At 35.3% G+C, this 18,841-nt stretch overlaps 2 protein-coding genes across 5 annotated transcripts in view; one reads left to right on the forward strand and one right to left on the reverse strand.

Annotated features, from left to right (window-relative positions):
- Nucleotides 1–1,797: 1,797 nt before the first annotated feature.
- Nucleotides 1,798–13,816, forward strand: LOC106152296 (uncharacterized). The gene is made up of 14 exons (XM_013525815.2): nt 1,798–2,044; nt 3,087–3,172; nt 4,018–4,183; nt 6,575–6,673; nt 6,890–6,970; nt 7,343–7,464; nt 7,648–7,951; nt 8,212–8,301; nt 8,445–8,552; nt 8,709–8,821; nt 9,099–10,038; nt 10,272–10,331; nt 10,613–10,696; nt 10,984–13,816. Exons 1-14 carry the CDS (start codon nt 1,969–1,971, stop codon nt 11,337–11,339), a joined length of 2,685 nt encoding a protein of 894 aa, XP_013381269.2. The 5' UTR covers nt 1,798–1,968; the 3' UTR covers nt 11,340–13,816.
- Nucleotides 12,371–18,841, reverse strand: part of LOC106152297 (epidermal growth factor receptor substrate 15-like 1) — a 43,403-nt gene continuing 36,932 nt past the window's right edge. For 3 of the 4 annotated variants that reach the window (XM_013525818.2, XM_013525816.2, XM_087001981.1), the window contains 8 exons: nt 18,502–18,669; nt 18,061–18,259; nt 17,392–17,480; nt 16,349–16,418; nt 16,096–16,152; nt 15,852–15,919; nt 15,312–15,623; nt 12,371–14,513 (listed from right to left, as the gene is read on the reverse strand). In XM_013525818.2, the coding sequence (XP_013381272.1) occupies nt 14,361–14,513; nt 15,312–15,623; nt 15,852–15,919; nt 16,096–16,152; nt 16,349–16,418; nt 17,392–17,480; nt 18,061–18,259; nt 18,502–18,669 (1,116 nt within the window). In that variant the 3' untranslated portion in view covers nt 12,371–14,360. Of the gene's footprint in view, nt 14,514–15,311; nt 15,624–15,851; nt 15,920–16,095; nt 16,153–16,348; nt 16,419–17,391; nt 17,481–18,060; nt 18,260–18,501; nt 18,670–18,841 lie in introns of those variants that run through there. The other variant, XM_087001989.1, reaches the window with a different exon arrangement.

The raw sequence follows: 18,841 nt of genomic DNA on the forward strand, positions 1-18,841 counted from the left end.
TTTCGAGAAAGTACCTTAATTAAGTCAAGAAATCAGTGGATAAGTTAATAAATTCGTTGTGATAGGTGTGACATGAATGCGTTTTGCATTTGTATTACATATACACAGATAACTAGGGGAGACCGGGGTTAGTTGGACCCCGGGGTAAGTTGCCCCCCCCCCCCCCCCATAAATTTATGACAAAGTAACTATGGGGTAAAAGAATTGATCACATCATTTTGTAAAGTGACCGCATCCCATAGTGCTAAGAAAGCGTCGGCAGTGAGTCCAGATGATATAATTTAGCATCTTAAAGTAACTTTATTAAAGAGATTTGATGGGAGGCCAACTTACCCCGGGGTCCAACTAGCCCCGGTCTCCCCTACCCAAGAATAAGCACAATAACTTTAACAAAACATACCATGACGTATATTGTAATAATTAGAAGGTTTAGAAGAAGATTCTTAAGCTTAGGGCGCTGCTTTGTGAACAATCACAAATGCTTATTTCTCGACGCCGTTTAGTATTGTAAAACTTTTCTACACTACAAATTAAATAACGTTGGTCTACATGTACGTTATGTTATACTGAAAGACATCGTGTGCATGTGCCTTATAACCTGCCACCTGGTGTCACCTGTGACAATCACGTGACAGTGAACAGCACATGTCTGTTATACCAAGGAATTTTATCACTAAACCTCTTTGGCTATACTGAGATCGATTTTATGAAAGTACTGAGATTCACATAGTAGTTTCACGTTAAGGCCAAACTGTCATTGGCGTTAAGCCTCTTAAATGATAAATTGATAAATTGAAAGATAAACAACTGAATAGATAGTTAGATTTACAAATAAATGAATCAAAATCTAAACTACTTCCCTTTATTCCACTGAGACTGGAAAAATGTAAATCGTTAAACAACAGTTGAATAACGGTCGTTTTGTACGAATGTTAAATCTCTCTCTCACATGACCCACACAACTCTAATTGAAAGTTCATTGTTTTAAGTAATTGATAAGTTTCGCTGGTGTTTTAAATCTATGCAAACCAACCACTTCTTCAAATAAATTTTCTTGTACAGTAAACGTCTGTATTATCGATTTTTGTATTACTTTTATACAACACAGACCTTTGTTTCATGGTTTAGAGGTTAGGAGCATTTTCTTTGAAATTGTGCTGTGTCAGTTTTTGTGATTGTTTTCTTTCTGGATCATTACATAAGAAAATTACATAATTTATCGGCAAAATGGAAAATTGGATAACAATGAATTAAACAAAGAGTCGTTAGTCAATATCATGTAGCCAAGAAACGCCATGTGTTGACAAAAACAACTAATGTTGGAGAATAAAGGACTCGTCTTTGCAGGCGGTAAATCCTTTTCCTATATAGCTTACAGGGATAACAATTTTTCATATGAGATTAACAATTCCACAAATAAGATATTGTAAACAACACAAAAATATAATAAATTCCATTTTACCAAAAAATTTTATCTCAATTATTCTTAAATCTGTTCTTGCCATCGGGTTCAACTATCAGAAAGTATGGGGGAATCAGTTTTATGGCGCTTTTCCTTCCAAAATGAAGAGTTGTCATCCCCTTTTAAGGCTTAATTATATGTGACATGAAGCTTGATACTTAGTCATTCGAAAAATAAAATGATGTGTCAAACAAAAGACGTCAGTGCCATGTAAACCGGTGAAAACACTGTGCTTCAAGGTGGTCAATATCATCCATTGAAAACTTGAATAATAGCATTGTTAAGTCACGGCGGAAATACTGTGACTGCATGGTCAATTTTTTATCGATTTCCAATACAAAAAGCAACCTGGAAGCTTGTACAGCATTTTACATTCACTGTCGCGAGACCGCTAGAACCAGAGCGGTACGGAAAAGGAGGAATCTCTTTTCTTCTGGCAATTCTCTCTCAAAAACTGATTCTGAACCACCCAAAGAAGACCTGAATAACCGACGGTGAAGACACTAATGATGGCAGGCTACATGTCATTCCTGTTCACGGTACTGTTAGCAGTTTCCAACGTCGCAGCTCAGGGACCACCAGGTAATGCTTCTTTAACGATCGAACTAGGATTTCCTTTTTTTTTATTTTTTTCCTTTTTTTTTTTTTTTTTTTTTTGAAAAATATCGATACTTGATTGATGAAAACATGTTTAGTTAAAGACGCTTTATAACTGGAAGACCATTTTTAGCAATATAGAACGACCTGGAAATGTCTTAATGTGGAAATCTGTAACTTTTTAGATCACCTCCCTCGAGTTTCAAAGACGGGGTTTTATCATATGTTGTTTGTATAGTTAATCACGTTTCTTTCAGCTTTTTTTAAAACATCGATGTTTATTACAATTTTAGTGTTACTAGATAAAGATTTCTGAACACCGTGATGTGGAAATAGACCATTACATATATAAAGTAGACAACATAGTTAGATACATACTTTTTAGTTGGGATTTTGTAACTACAGCGAAATTTTATATGGTACTTTCTACCAGAAATCCTGAGATCTGAGTGGAATTTGTGATTTCCTTTTTTTATTTTCCCCCCTTTTTAGGAAAAATATTGATACTTGATTGATGAAAACATGTTTAGTTAAAGACGCTTTATGACTGGAAGACCATTTTTAGAAATATAGAACGACCTGGAAATGTCGTAATGTGGAAATCTGTAACTTTTTAGATCACCTCCCTCGAGTTTCAAAGACGTGGTTTTATTATATATTGTTTGTAAAGTTAATCACGTTTCTTTCAGCTTTTTTAAAACATCGATGTTTATTACAATTTTAGTGTTACTAGATAAAGATTGAGAACGCCGTGATGTAGGAATAGACCATTACCTATATAAAGTAGACAACATAGTTAGATACAGACTTTTTTAGTTGGGATTTTGTAACCATGGCGAAATTTCATATGGTGTTTTCTACCAGAAATCCTGAGATCTGAGTGGAATTTATATAGTTTTATTACGCACTGTAACTTCCTCGACACTTCTTATACATGTAAGAAACCATTTGCATTGTCTCTATTTGTCCCCAGAAAAAGTGTCCTTGCTAAATACCTGTATCACGTCAGCTACATTTTCTCTTTCAGCGGGTCCAGTAGTGAAAGTTGTGGCTTTCAGGTGTGAGGGTGCCAGAGGAAAGGCAGCCATGTTGACCCCAGGGGCCACTTTGGGGGTAAGCTAGGTTCCTTATTATTTGAAAAGGCAGAATTGAAAATGAAGGGAGGGGGGCTTTCTGAGTGCTAATGTATATGTTCCGCCAAACCTGACACAGTTGTGAACAAATGAAATCTAAGATAGATAGTAGAATTGAGCAGATCACTAGTTTGATTTTGAGTGATTTTTTAAAATGAATTTTGAAACATTTTTCTCATGAATCGATAAGAATATGAACAATGAAATAATCATGACAGTTTTCGATTTTTAAAAAGCTCTCTATCTATTTTAAAGGTATGGAAACCAATTCTGTGGCATGAAAAAAGTGCCATTTTCTTAATTGCATTCATGTTACTTTAGTTGCAACAATTTAACTATGAAAATAATTGCAATGGAACGACTTCTCTCTGTTTATAAATGTGGAAGAAAATGTCTCTATGAAAATTTCTATAACACTTTTTTCGTAGTTTTGAAATACGTATTTGTTTACAATTACTATTTTGGCCCACAGCTTGTACATTTTTCGGGCATTTTAACCCAAGAAAAAAAATACTTTTGATCAAAATTTTTCGAAAAAAAGGAAACAAATCCAGATACTTCGAATCATACACACATACATGCACATGTCCCCATAATTCCCAATATCTTTACTGAAAAACTGGGATGAGATCACAAAGAATAAATAGCAAAAAATATCCAATATGCCTGTGATTTGGACCATTACTTGGTCAAACGCTGGTCCGTAGATGTAGAGTCCATGCTTGATATAATGTCGTAAGATTGACAATGACCGAAAATTTAAAGTTACATACACTATAACGGCAAGATGACTAGATCTGGCAACTCTTAAACGTATTTTTTCAGGATATCTGCTCTGGTGGCCTAAACTTCACCGTGAAAAATGTGGGCCAGGTTGACCTGTCTCCTCAGGCTCAGGCCAATATTACATTCTACCTAAACGAGGCGTGCCCGTCTGGTATCAAACAGTGTAACACTTCCCTGGGCAGGATTATGGAGGCTAGTGCAACAGGTAAGTTATATATTTTAGTTAAAACAGGAACTGCTCCTTCAATGAAAATCCAAAATAGCTTCATAAAAATGACAGAATTTTGTTGTCTTACATGCGAACATATTGGGTCTAATTTCTATAGGTGGTTGTTATTTTGGTTAAAGATTATAGGAAACAAAATATTGAAAATTGTTAATGAAGGTATGTGTCTTCAAGGCCAAACTATTCATCAAGCCTTTTCGTTAGTTGTGGTTTTATTCTTCCTTAAAGTAGTCTAGGATGATATAGCAGACGTTCCCTAAAGTGAAAAAACTTGGCATGTTGAAATTAAAAGATGAATACAGTTTGGACCAAATTTTGTCTCATTTCATCTGATTAATGCACAATCATTTCTGATATGTACAAAATAAATAGATAATTAATTCGTCTAATAGACATGATATTAGTTAATTCCATTTTGTCACTTTTTCTTGAATAAATTTACCCATTAGCTGATTTTAAACCTGAATCCGGCATCAATTGATTGTCATTATGAGCTTCTCAACTCTAGCTGACCAAATGGAGGTTAATCGATATCAAATGGCGCTAGAAAATAAAACATTGATTTTCCAACTATTATATATCCCTTTATGTGTTTGTGTGTTTGGTTGTTGGTGTGGAAGCACGGAGTGTTTCACAAATATACTTGCGTTACATTGACTGCACTTTTGCGTGCCACGTAAGGCAAAACTCGAAACAGTACGCCTAGTAATTCTGCATCTTATGAACTCCCAAGACTGAAAAGGAAAAAAGTTATAAATCACTTGTCAATTGAATCACAGCTGCTTTTTATTATAATCACGGTCGATATTTGTTATTGCAACATTTTAGCCACATCTTACTATACTCACCTCTAAAATTATCTCATAATAAAAAGTTATTTCAACGGGATTCAATTGTAAATAGAGAACACCTGATCGGGCACCATATGTATTAACTGTGAGTGTAAATGTCTGAGACAAAATATAGCCTATTCGTGCAGAGGGAAGGATATTAAATAGGCCCGTTTCCACTTTCAAAATTAAATTCCTCAACAATTTTCTGATCGTTTGATGACGCGTTTTAGGCTTATTCCCATTTTAAATCAGACCAAGTGGAAGCAGACGCAAAACAGTGACAGGGGCCTATTCCCTTTAGCCATTACTCCCTGTGGTTAAAAGCTAGGACGCATCAGTTTCATGGGCACTAATTATAAACAATACGCAGCTATCGTGCACAATAGCATCTCATTTGTCAAAAATCTATAGCCTCCATAATGTCATTGTCTTGATTGATTCTTTTATTTGCAAAATTTTACCGTGACTAACAACATAGAGAGTGTTTGGCAGTCAACGTTTGTTGCTCTATCTTTGGCATTCAGGTAAAACACGAAGAAATCAATACGTATCAATTATGCAGTTTTCTGCATGCATAGGCCCCTGTACTGTATGCCAGTTTATTTGTCAAGCGCAAAATGACAATATCACAGGTTTAATAGGAAACGAAAGATTTTATTGACAAGATGATATAAAATGGAAACAAATTTATGTATCCAGGACGACAGATGCACCCCCTTTCTCTGTCTCTCTCTCGGCAACATCATGCAACTTGTGTTCTCCTGTCCAATCTCCATGTCTTAGTTCTACCAGTGATTTTCTAAATGGTAAACTCTGCTTTGCGAATAAATATACCGCACGGTGTGCCCGCGACATTAAGTGTTGCCCAAATACTTGACTTGGCATTTAAGTACTTCTGAAGTAATACAGTGTGTGTCTGTTTCTGAAATATGTCTGTTCCCCTGTGAAAAATTGTCTCAATTAACGTTCACTTACAGTCTAAATCTATTCTAGAACATTTGGTGTATTATTTATTTATTTATTTATTTATTTATTTATTTATTTATTTTTCTAATGTTGTTTGGTAATGAATGCAACAGTTTGAGAACTGTCTTGGGAAGCCCTTCAGAATTCCTAGAACAGATTAAAAACATTGTTCTAGGACTGATTGAGAACTTCAAGTGAGCGTTAAATGAGACAAATTTTCGCAGTGGTTCACTTTATCATCTCACAGTAATATAACTTAAGTACAACTCAAACGAATTACATAAGCCAAACTACATATTATTTCAATAGTTTGCCAAAATCCACCTCCTTAAACTATTACAGACCATCAGTAGTTAACTAGATCAGAAAACCTTTTATCAATACTACATGTAGCACTGGCACCGGCTGACTTTCAATAGCAAAAGAACGGGAAACGAAAATTCCAAATTGCAAACGGATTAGGTCGACACCTCACTGTGGGGATCTGTAGAATGTACCGTAGATCATGGATAATGCAATTGAGACTGTGAAAAAATAGCAAAATTAAATCTACATTTTTGGTATTTTCCAGCACTGAGCAGCCTTGCAGTGAACGCTACCGCTGACCTGGATGTCTCCGCCGTCAACTTGGACAGCAGTAATAACCTGGGGCCAATACCCTGTGGACCAAGTAAGTACATTGTAGCATTGGCGGTTAATGTATGGTTTATGGGCACTTTCGTACTGGCAAATACAGGATGACATATGACCGATGACGTTAATGCTTGATGCTTTGATAAATCTCAACTTATAATGAGAAAATAAAATATAAAAATTGAAGAAATAAAAAATATTCGAAAAAATAGTTTTTCAAACAAATTTTCATTGAATTTATATATTTTTTCAGCGTGTATAACTGCCGTGGTATCAAATCCAGACGGTCTTGTTTACCGGTCAGTACAGGTCGTTCGCAAGTGTAACACCTCAGGTAGAGTGAATTTGCTTTTAACATGCCAAAACCTAAAAATAATTTTAGACATTGCACTTGCGTTTTAGGTGAATACCTTGTTTTTAACAAATATCGTAAAATTTAAATAACGTATATTAGATGTATGTGTGATAATTCTGATGGACATTCAGTTATTTTACTCTGTTAGCCAAATACAGTAAGAATTACGTAGACCTCATTTCAACTTTGAATTACGGCCACCACCAGTGGTTGACGTTTTATTCTTTTTACATTCATTCCCAGTGAGGCTTTGGAAAATGCATAAGTGATCTTTCCGGGGTTTTTTTACTTGCATACTGAAATTAAGGTTCCTCACTTTTTTCTGTAAATCCGTTGTTCATAATCTTTTAGGTGTGGATCTAAGTATTGGTTTGAACCTCCGCGGTTTTGATCCCCGAGGAAATGCCTCCCTACGTCTGAGAACCGGCAGACCGCTGGTTGAGCAACTAATGGAAAGAAACATTCGTATGAAGGTAAAACAGTACTAAGCATATCTGAATATGAATAGACCTTTATGAAATAATTCAAGGAAAAGTCATTATATAATTTTTATTCAATTTAATGAATTGCTTCTTGGATGAAATACCATTTAATGTCAAGCAATGAAAAGAAACGGTGAATCAAACAACTGTCTTTAACTTTTCCAAATGGTTTAGGTTTCAGTAACAAACAACGGAGAAAGAGACTTGCTCCATCCATCCAAAAACATGCCATATGGCGTCTGGGTGTTTCTGCGCAAGCGCAGCAGGCGCCAGGCGAGGGAATGCATGGAAGGCATGCAAGGAATGGAAGGGATTGACGGCATGAGCGGACCTACGACCAACACACAACAACGGCCACCCCGGAATGAAACTGAACGTGCGCGGGATATGGACGATTTAGCGGCTGGACAGTTTGGCTGCAATGGTGACGACATGGATAGCGAAGACGTCATGATTGGACAGATGACGTTCCGCAGAGGTATTGCAGAAAGATACCAATTATAATTATAATAGAATTAATTTGTCAGACTCAGTTAAGGGTTAAAACGTTTTTTTTTTAATAGCAGAAAAGTATTTTCATTTATTTGAGTTCTATGGTTTCTTTCTAGATTTGGCTTTATTTACTTATCTACTTCGTTCTGAATTTAGTTGGTGTTGGGCATCAATTGAAAATGTAGAGGAGAGAGGGGGGAAAGGAAAGCTTGTCATTGGAATGATTATAAATATCTTCTTATTTAGGAATTGCCGCAGGTGAAACTGTTAATGCCACAAGGAGACAAATGGAGAGTATTACCTTGGAATCTAAACCTGGACAAATCTTAGTCTGTGGTGAGCTACAAAATTATATGTAGGCCCCTATATTTTGTCAGGAATAAAAGTCTACACGTTTTATATAATGCTCCAGAAAATAATTCATTATTATTATAATAATAATAATTATTATTATATTTTCGTTAATTTCTATTCCACAGGATTAGCCGAGTTGATTTTCGTTGTTGATCCTACCCATGCTATCAAAGATGCGAATCGCTCTGACAACGTGTTTAGGATGCGCGTAAATATTACGTGCCGTGATGAAGGTAAGAAATATATGTTAATGAACATTTGGAACAAAATTGAACGTTTTGGACAATAAGATCTGCATTAAGGCTGTATGTTTTAAGGTAAAGCTGTGCACGTAGATATTCCTTACCAGTTTCTATACATTATTTATTAAACGTTGCTCTCTTTCAAAGATTTCGAGAACTTCCAAGAGGGCTGTGAAGTTATCCCAGACATTTCTAGAAATGGCCACCGCGCCTGGGTGCGTTTTGTTACAGCCCGCAGCGCACGAACCATGGTGATGGAGGTAAATTATGACATGTTTAGGTCAAAAAATAGTTATCAATCTCAAACTTCGCGTTTTTACTTTTTGAAAATGGCCCTTTATACTAATTAATTTCAATCACATAAACTTTACTTTTTATACGTTTGAAAGGTAACAATGAAATACTTCTATTTCGGCCTTCTTCTTTATGACTAATTTTTGAAGAAAGATATGATACAAAGCCCCAAAAATTAAAAAAAATATTGGGTGCATATAAGTATTGGTAATATTTGAAACAGTTTCGTTCTTGTTCCCGTAGGACGTGTTGTCGGGAGTTTGGAAAAATCTGGACGGCCGTGAAGTCATGGACTTGGTGAGGCTAGCTCGCACAAAAGCCATGGCCAAGGAAATTTTAAGTATTGCCGACGAAGATGGAGAAACAGACTGTATGTGTGACGGGGCAGACGATCAAGATGAAGTCAAATTTGAGCGCATGCTGGAGGACGTGATGGCGGAAACAATTAATGGAAGTAAGCTCATGGGCGACAAATTTGAGTTTGGTGATGTTCCTGGTGATCAAGATTTTGGGGGTCTACTGGAAGGCGTGTTTAGTAGAATAACGGGTAGTCAGTTCAGCACCCATATGCAGAATGCTATGAGCGGCTTTGGAGATATGAGCACATTTAGCGGAGTCAGTGGTATTGGAGACGCGCTCAGTGGTGTTAGCGGAATCAGTGGTATTGGAGACGCGTTCAGTGGTATGAGCGGAATGAGCGGTATGGGTGACATGTTCGGCATGGACGATCTCAGCAGGGACAGCAAGTCACCAGCCGAGTTGCTATTCAAGGCAGTCACGATGGGAAGGGACAAGTTTGCAAATATAACCGGAATTGGAGGTGAGAAAATGGGGATTTTCGGCTGTGTTTTTGACTTGATGCGCAAGATGGAGAGATTAATGAACGACACCAATAACGCAGAGGAGCTGCCGGGAAGAATCCTAAATCTGTTCTTCGACATCGACAGCGATCAGTGCCCTTCCGGCAAGAGCGTCTATTCCCAACTGCGCCCTTGCTCGAAATTCATGCTGCAGATGTACATGTACCTGAGCGCAGACGACATGGTGGATGTGGAGGTGGCGAAAAGAGACTTCTGCGGGATCAGAAAGGCCACTCAAATGCTGGCCAACGGTGGGAGTGCTCTGGCCAACATGGATCTCCAGGAGTTGGAAGACATGATGGTCGACATGAAAAACGGGACAAGTAAGGGATTTAAATTTTTCTTAGAAATTAAAAGGAGTTTTTTTGATATAAACGCTGTTTGTCTGTTTTTAAGAGTGACCATGCGAATAATAATTTGATAATAGACTAAAATTTAAAATATAGTCAAAAATATGGTAAAATTGATTGAAAAACTCGTTGTAAAGGAATTGATTAAAATCATTTGTCAAGGCACCTTTTTATGTCGCCTTCACTCAGTCCATTTTACACTTCAGAAAGTGGAAAGAGGGGCGAACTGTTCAAGGAATTGGGACTTGTTGCAGAAGAGGGTGGAGGTAAGCACGGGGTGTCTACTGAATAATACTGGAGGTTTTAATAGCTGAATCATAACTTGACTCAAGGCAACTCTTCATCTCATCACTCCAAACATTTACTGTTTTAGCAACATTTTCATGAAAGATTCATATAATTCCAAACAAACTCAATATATTGATTGTGTTTTTATTAATCAGCTTTTGGTCTTTATGTAATAAGATTTGTCTACGACCTGAGAATTGATTATCCAGAGTGTATTTATAATCGTTTCTGTTTCGGTGATAAATCTTTTTTTTTTTAGAAGCAGCTGTGAATGCAACACCATGCCGCGAGGAGATGGACGATGCCAATGCTATGGATGACATATTCGAAGTGTCGTGGAGAGGTATGTAAAGCTTCTAGGCTCGGTGCATATGGTCCATTCAGACTGCGGAAAGATAGCAGAAACTACCAAAATCTTCTTGATCATAGATTATTTCATTTTATGCTCCCCCAAATAAAAATAAATAAATATGAATAAATAAAAACCTTGATATGACAACCACCCCTTTCCAGTCTTCATTTATTGTGTCTGAAATCAGTGATCTTAACCAAAGATTAAAAGCTGACACTGAAGAACGCAATAATAATCTGACGTGCCAGTTGCAACCATTCTTAACATTCAAATTTCAGTTAAAGACCGTATGATTCAGTACTGTGTGAAGAGCCCATTCCAAGCCATGGATCGCCCTCAAGGTATGAGGTGTAAAACAGTAGCCACGTGCGAGTGTAGAAATTGCGACAACGGCAATGGAGGTGGCTATCGTGGAAATGGTGGTTACGGGTTTAGCGGTAGTGATGGCGGTTACTACGGTGGTGATAGCGGATATTTCGGTGGTGATGGTGGATTCTTTGGTGGTGATAGCGGATACTTTGGGGGTGATGGGGGTTACGGTGGCTACGGTGACAGTGGAGCCGGCGACAGCGGCTATGGTGGTAGCGGACCTGGCGATGGTGGATATGGCGGATTTTCAGGGAAAAGAAAGTAAAAGAAAATGAATTTGGAAAAAAAAGTAGTTAAGTTTAGTCAGTTCGTGGATTTATCGAGTAAACATTTAAATAATTTTAATTAAACTTAAACTATTGATCTTTAAAATTACTAATTACTTTCTCTCCCAAGCTTTTTTACTCGTAACAAGAAACTGAATTCACAAAAGACCTATCTTTGTATTACTGGGTAAAGAAAGTGTTTCTTCAAAATGCGTGTAAAGCGCCGACTCTAAACTTAAAACTGAAGACGAAATGCGAGGATGAAACCAACAGTCACACGTTTCCACTCTTTTACTTTTATAAACTGCTTTTCTTTTAAATATCTTTATATGGTTTTCGTCAGAATACTATATATTGTGAAAAGTGGTTGAAGGGGTCGAGCATTTAATACTCTAAAGATAATTCCAGTTTGAATTTTTAAGACAGTGGTGTAAAGTGATAATTGTGCTGAGTTTTTGCAAACTGCTATTATCGTTCCAGCATCTTATCTGTGATATTATAACCAGACTCTTTATATGTATATAACAAATTAGGAGAGGTGTATTTGTAGGATATAACTGATTGCTTTCATAACAGAGGCAAATCGCAAAGCCATATGCAAAGCCGTCATTTTGTTTATAAGGCAATTATAAGACATTAATTAAATGGCAATAATATTGTTAGTGGTAGGAAATACCTAGTTAGCGCCTGCCTCTGTTATGGAACCAAATGTATATTTTGGTAATTTTACTTATATATTCAGACTTACTATGAATATTTTTAAGTAGGAATTTTACATGTATAAATATTATGTACTTAAACTGAATTTCTCCGAAGCTGTGTTAAACTGCTCAGTGTATAATGTAAGTTCTTTGTATTCATTGGGAGCAAACCTATGCACAAACGCAACTGAGAAGCAATTTACCAGTGTTTTACACGTGACTTACAAGACTGATTTTCATCATTTTTGAACATATTTAATAACTGATTTCCCATAGTCTTTTGTCAAGTAAACTGAAGGTTCAAATGAAAAACAACAAAGCATTCTGGATAATTTGCAAGTTGATTTATATACAACAGTGTTTTCTTATCTCATTATTTACAACTTCTATCATGAACATGGAGCACTATGCATACATCAATATTCATATATAACAAATGGTAAATGTATATATTTGGACTGTATGCATTCAGAACTACAAGAGTTCAACAGTTAATTGGCAAGTGCATTTTACAGCAGCTTTACCACTATACCCTATAGTATAATCCTCTCTCCACTGTCTAACAACTGGCTGAGGCCACACTTCACAAATCAATATTTTTTCCTCAGCAGACTGTACAAATACTGACTTGGGTGGATATTTACAGGCACAGTACATATATGAATAAAGAATTGTTGACACATGCATGCATTTACACTGACAGTGATGAAAGGAGCTAATTTTCAGAAGTCATATGGGACATTTCACATATTAAGCTCATGGAAGAATACTTAGAATGATAAAACATTTCATAAAGAGCCAGGTGTAAAAAAGTTGTTGGTCAACTTTTATAACTTTAATTCCTCCTCCAATAACAGTTAACATCCACTACAGAAATTGTTCTTAGGAAGGTCAAAAGCAATTATTCTTGAAGTTCGTTTTATATCTTTTTGTTCCTGGAAAAGCACATTAATTGCACTGGCTTCAGAAGATACTTAATATCACACACTCTTTTCATTATAGCAATTTGGATTTTTCCATCCTGGTAATCCTTGCGGAAGCCCTTTAAAAAGTTGTAAACATTTTCTGTAATTTCTGAAAGTCCAGACTCCCTTTCAAAGCTTTATATTAACATTATATATCTACATGCAAGTCTTATCTCACAGTTAAACATCATTAAATATTGCACCTGTGTAAGAAGAACATATTAACAATATGAATGGCTCTATTTTTTTTCCTCTCTCTTTTTCTTATTTTGCACTTTCAAAATGGGTCCTATGTCAACATTAGGTATGTATTCATACTATTTATTTTAAACATTCCTATTAACTCCCTGTGAGCTAAGAAAAACATCCAGTAACTGTTACACAGTTCAAGTGATGACTTTTTTCCTAGCTGAGACTTAATGGAAAAAACACATTAATAACATTTTCACAAATTAAGCAAGTAGCACCTTGTTTACATGAAGTCTACAAAGTTGGACATTTTAATTTACTTTCTTTTCATCTGTCCCCTTCACTTTAGGGTAATTTTTCCAGCCTTTGTATTCATTTGTTTAAATCATCAGTTATACACAAACAAAAGGAAAATGAGTTAAATTTCATTAACAAAGTAATTTATGAAGCACCAAGACAAAACACTACAAAAGATTTACAGTCACAATATTCATGAACGACATATCTAGCATGTAGCAGCTACATCAGCATTTCCCATCCTTTTATCAAACTTTAGTATCAAGACAGCAGCATGTGGCAAATTTTATGTGGCTTTAAATACCTTGTAACAAGGTATTGGACGAGGAAAAGTTTCTCTGATTTAGAATTATATTACATGCCGATTGGGTTTCCATCTAGGTCCATTTTCAGTTCATGACTGACAAGGTTCAACGCAAAAATCCTTACAGCAATTCACAACAATATTTGACATTTTCATACTCTCCAGCAATCACTACGTATCCCATGAATATTAAATTCATGGCTCCATAAAGTTTCTTTCAACATATTGCTATTTTCTAATACTATTCACTGGTTACAGTGAGATCTCCACATATAACTTGTAGTTTGAATGTGTTCCAGCTAGCACACTGTAATCACATACTAGTATCTCAACTACAGCATTTTTACTGTGCGGGTCTTTTCAATGGCCATTACAAACTACTAATCAAATACACTGAACCAAGTGCAGCAGCAAATTAGGGAAAGGGATATTTGCATTAGCCCATTTAAAATGTTTTAAAATTCTATCCAAAACACCTGTTCTGGGACCATATATATATATATAAATATATATTGACAGTTAAATCACATTTTCACCATAGCTGAACTGCATCAAGACAACCAACTATGCCTCCGAGGAGCCAGCATCAGCTTTACTTAATTTTATGGCTAGTTCCAAATCTGCCTGCTCTTGCTCTAATTGTTTTCTTCTGGCCTCTTCTGCTTTTTTACTTTCCACTGTTGCCCAAGCAAGCTGTGCATCTTCACTCTTTCCAAACTAAAACATACAAATATTAAGAAATACAGCCAACTGATCGACTTGTTATTTTTATGAGAGCAGTTACCATATAAATGCCTGTTAATCTCCTAATGCATTACTAAACTACCAGTTAGATATTTACAATTTTTTCATTTACATCATAAAAGGCTGATGATAAAATGTAAATTGTGGGGCTCATATTTATAGTAATAAGCAATTGTTAGTGATAAAACAAATGGCTTTGCTTGATCAGATTTTAACATAATATTATATATTCTGGATAGTGTGGATTTGCACTCTTCTACTGAAAACTAAACAATAAATGAAGAACTATTAATGACAATGTATCACTGCAAAAGAACATAATTCTTCTTCAAATAGGAAGAAATGATATGGTCTGAATCTAGCAAGCAAGCAGTAAAATGCTACTTCTTTGACTCTGTGAACCAAATCAACAGACATCAGCAGCTATTAGCACAGGTGACTGTGCCTGTTAAGAAATACAGTACGATCACTTTCAAATAAACAAAATCAATAAAATCTACTTTAAAAAAAACTAAATAAATAAATAAAGTTATTTCAAATTTTACCAAATATGTTGGCTCTGACTCCTCAAACTATGCAGCAATTGAAGAAAAAATTATTCAATCCCACAACTCACCAAAATCTACCCAAAGCTTAATTCATTCTTATTTAGTTTATCAAATAAGTTATTAAATTGACTTTAATTTCCACAAAGGCTTAAGCACGTAAATTCATCCAAATACTCAATTAAATATATATATTATCTCAACAAAAGGAGAATCATGATCTCACCTTCCCAGGGCTAAAGTCAGCAAAATTAGCAAATGCATCCATTCCACCTCCACCACCTGAACTTGCAAATGGGTCCTGACCTCCCGTGGAGCTGGCACCAAAAGGATCAGCACCCTCAAATGGGTCGCTGGAGAAGCCCTCGAATGTATCAGTCTTAGTAGCAGTTGCAGCTTTGCTACTAGTTCTAGGTGGCGCTGGTCTGGGAGGGGGCTGGCGCCGCTGTTTGGGAGGTAATGCTGGTGTTGGAGATTCCGACTTGGAGCGGGACGTGGGGGCAAAAGGGTCACTGCCAAACAAGTCTCCTCCATCCTTCTGAATTACAAAGTTAAGAATGGAGGCTAGTATGCATTGACGCAATTTTTGCTGGCAATGTAAATGCTGCTAATGAAAAATTTTACTTATAACTTACTTCACTCAGTTATAAATCTTAATCTGGTGAATCTTAACAATGAACACAAAATTTAAATATGACAGTCAACTTTTGTTATTATTCATTTAAACTTCTGTGTATAATTGAAGCACAACATTGTGGTGACTCACCCCCAATCCCTTTGAGCTGCCACCACCACCACCGCCACCACCAAATGGATCAAATGGATCGTTTGTAACTGTGAAAACAAGGAACAAAAAAAGTAATTAATTTTTCTTTTTCTTCTTCTTCTTTTTTTTTGTGTGTGTTAATTTAGCAACCAGCACGTCACATTTATGCAGTGATAAATTTAAATTTCATATGTTATTACTAATGTTTGTTTTGATCAGTACAGATGGGAACTTTTCAAATTACCTGGAGCAGCTGATGCTGGTCTGGCTGGAAAACTACTGCCAAAAGGATCACTGGAAGCTGAAAGGTAAAGATGCATTGCAAGGAAATTTACTAACCATGTCATTTCCACTACTGAAAAATATTTACACTTATTGCAATAGTTCTGAAATGAACAATTGTTCAGTGGATAAAACAGGGAGAAATTTCAACAAGAAAGATAGCAAGAAAGAAAGAAGACACAAACAGTGTACATGTAGAATGGCTTCTCAATTACCTGCTGCAGCTGATGCTGGCCTCGCTGGAAAACTACTACCAAAGGGGTCACTGCCACCAAATGGATCATTCTGTAACAGGAATACAGCTTCATCATCATCATTATTATTATTATTATTATTTTAATTATTATTGAATTATAACTTAACGTATGAGGCCATTTATATTATAACTTACATTCATTAAATTTCAATATTATATAAGAAAATTTAATAAATTGTTAAAAGAGGGGTAGGGATTGAAACACAAGATGGATGAATTTCTTTTTTAAAATCACTTGGCAAATATGCTTTGATGGCAAATATGCTCATTCTGTAACAGGAACACAGCATTACTATAATAATACAAATAATAATAATAATAATGATAATTTATTATTAAGGGATTATAAATTAATGTTTGTAGTCACTTAAACTATAACTTACATTCATTAAATTTCAATATGACAAACACAAAATATGAAAATTTCATAAATTGTTTAAAAAGTGGGTAGGGATTGAAATGCATGATGGGTGAATTTCTTTTTAAAAATCACTTGACAAAATGTTCTGACAGTTTTCTGATCAAATAAATAAAAGGAAACAGTTATGATGTCAATAGTCATATCAGTATAACCAAAATTTGTTCTAAGGAGTTTTTAGTGTAGATAATCTATCCCCTTTATATTCTTTATACATTTCACTGCATTGAAACCTTGTCTTAAATTTTTCATTTGTTCATGTACATTGGTAATTTAATGACAGTATCTTCTGCTGGCGTCCTTATGATTTATTGAAAAGACTATGCTTATAAAGTCCAGTGGGAATAATAACATATGTAAACTGGATCAATTGATCAAGATATATTCCTGGATTAAGGTGAGTGAAAATAACCAATTTTATCACTTTTTGTTAAAAGAGAATTTTGAAAATCAAAAATCATTTGCCTTCTGCTGAGAAATCTATCTTTTTCTTTCTTCATTCTTCTTTTCTTTTTTATTTTTATTTCTTTGAAACGCCACTAGCGAATTCTGTATCTGATATTGCCATGTTAAACACAACTCACCTTGGCACTTGCTGAGGAACCAAATTCATTTTTGAAAGGATCTCCACCAAAAGGATCAGAATCAAAACCAGAAGACTTAAAGGGGTCAGCTGGAACATAATTATAAGCAATTTTGATATTTCAGTTTTCTGTTTAAAAAAAGACTATTAAGAATTATACTAATTTGAATGATATTAAACAATCGGCCTTGCTTATGTGAAACAAGAACAAGAAAAATCCATTCATCATTCATACTTCAAAAACTCACCACTTTTCAAAAAAAAAAAAACAAAATATAGAACTCACTGCCCCATTTTGGATTTTGAAAAATGACTATTTCATATTTCATACATTTATGTGTAAAGATATTAATGATATTTAGGAAAGATATGCTGCTTTATTCAACTAGAAGGTAGCAACTACAAATCACAAAGCAATATCTCTTTATTATAAGCTGCCATTTCATATCCAAGGAAAAAAGAAGCAGCTACATATCATAATGCTGAATCTTTTCATTATTAATGTTTAGCAACATATTCTGTATATAAGGGTCATACCACTTTACCATTGTTTCAAAATGAGAATAGAGAGAGGATAAATTAGAGAAAGATATTATTTATATTATCTATATTAATAAAAAAAAGTTTATTCAAAGGGCTACAACTACAGTTGTGCATTTTTTAGACTTACATCCTTTGAAAGGATCTTCACTTTGAGTATTTTTGAATGGATCTTCATTCTGAAATGGATCACCACTATTGCCACTGGTAAAAGGATCACTGGAGTCTTTTCCAAAAGGATCGTGATTCTTAAAAGGGTCTTCTTTAAAATCTTCAATGCCCGTATCTGTACTAAAACCACTCAGACTACTCATAGGACTGCTGCCTCCCTGGAATGTAATATAGTTTACCTTAACAGTTTGCTTTTTTAGACCCATTCTTAATTCATACAAAAATTTTAAATCTTTCAATATACATTTGAAATGAGCATACACTTCATATATGAAAAATCGATGCAAACATTTATCTATATTTTAATCATTTTCTAAATGTTTCAGACTAATTTCAACATCTAAATCTGCTCAGCTGAAAGAACGCCCTCTTGTTGTTTAAAAAGATGCCTATCACTTACAGTTGTTGCCCTAAAACTGGCCACGTCTCCTTCTGATGGGGCTGGGGTGTGTTTTAACACGGGCTCCGGGCTGCTTATATCACCATTTGTTAGCAGTTTATCATACTGGTTGATGGTCTCTTGGATATTCCTCTGCGTTTCTTGGAGTTGCTGAATCTTGGCCTTTGTCTAAAAATGTGTGGCTACATTATATGTTGTAATTTTTTCCATATATGGATATAATATTTCTTCCGAACTACATGCCATACAATGAATTTTTAAAATTTTTTTTTTTTTTTTAAGTTTTATGGAAATGAACCATGTATTCAATATTTGCTTTGATTGCAAAACATCTACTCAT

This window comes from Lingula anatina, chromosome 1, assembly GCF_051362555.1.
Source record: "Lingula anatina isolate TDL-2025a chromosome 1, LinAna3.0, whole genome shotgun sequence".
Classification (NCBI taxonomy): Eukaryota; Metazoa; Brachiopoda; class Lingulata; order Lingulida; family Lingulidae; genus Lingula; species Lingula anatina.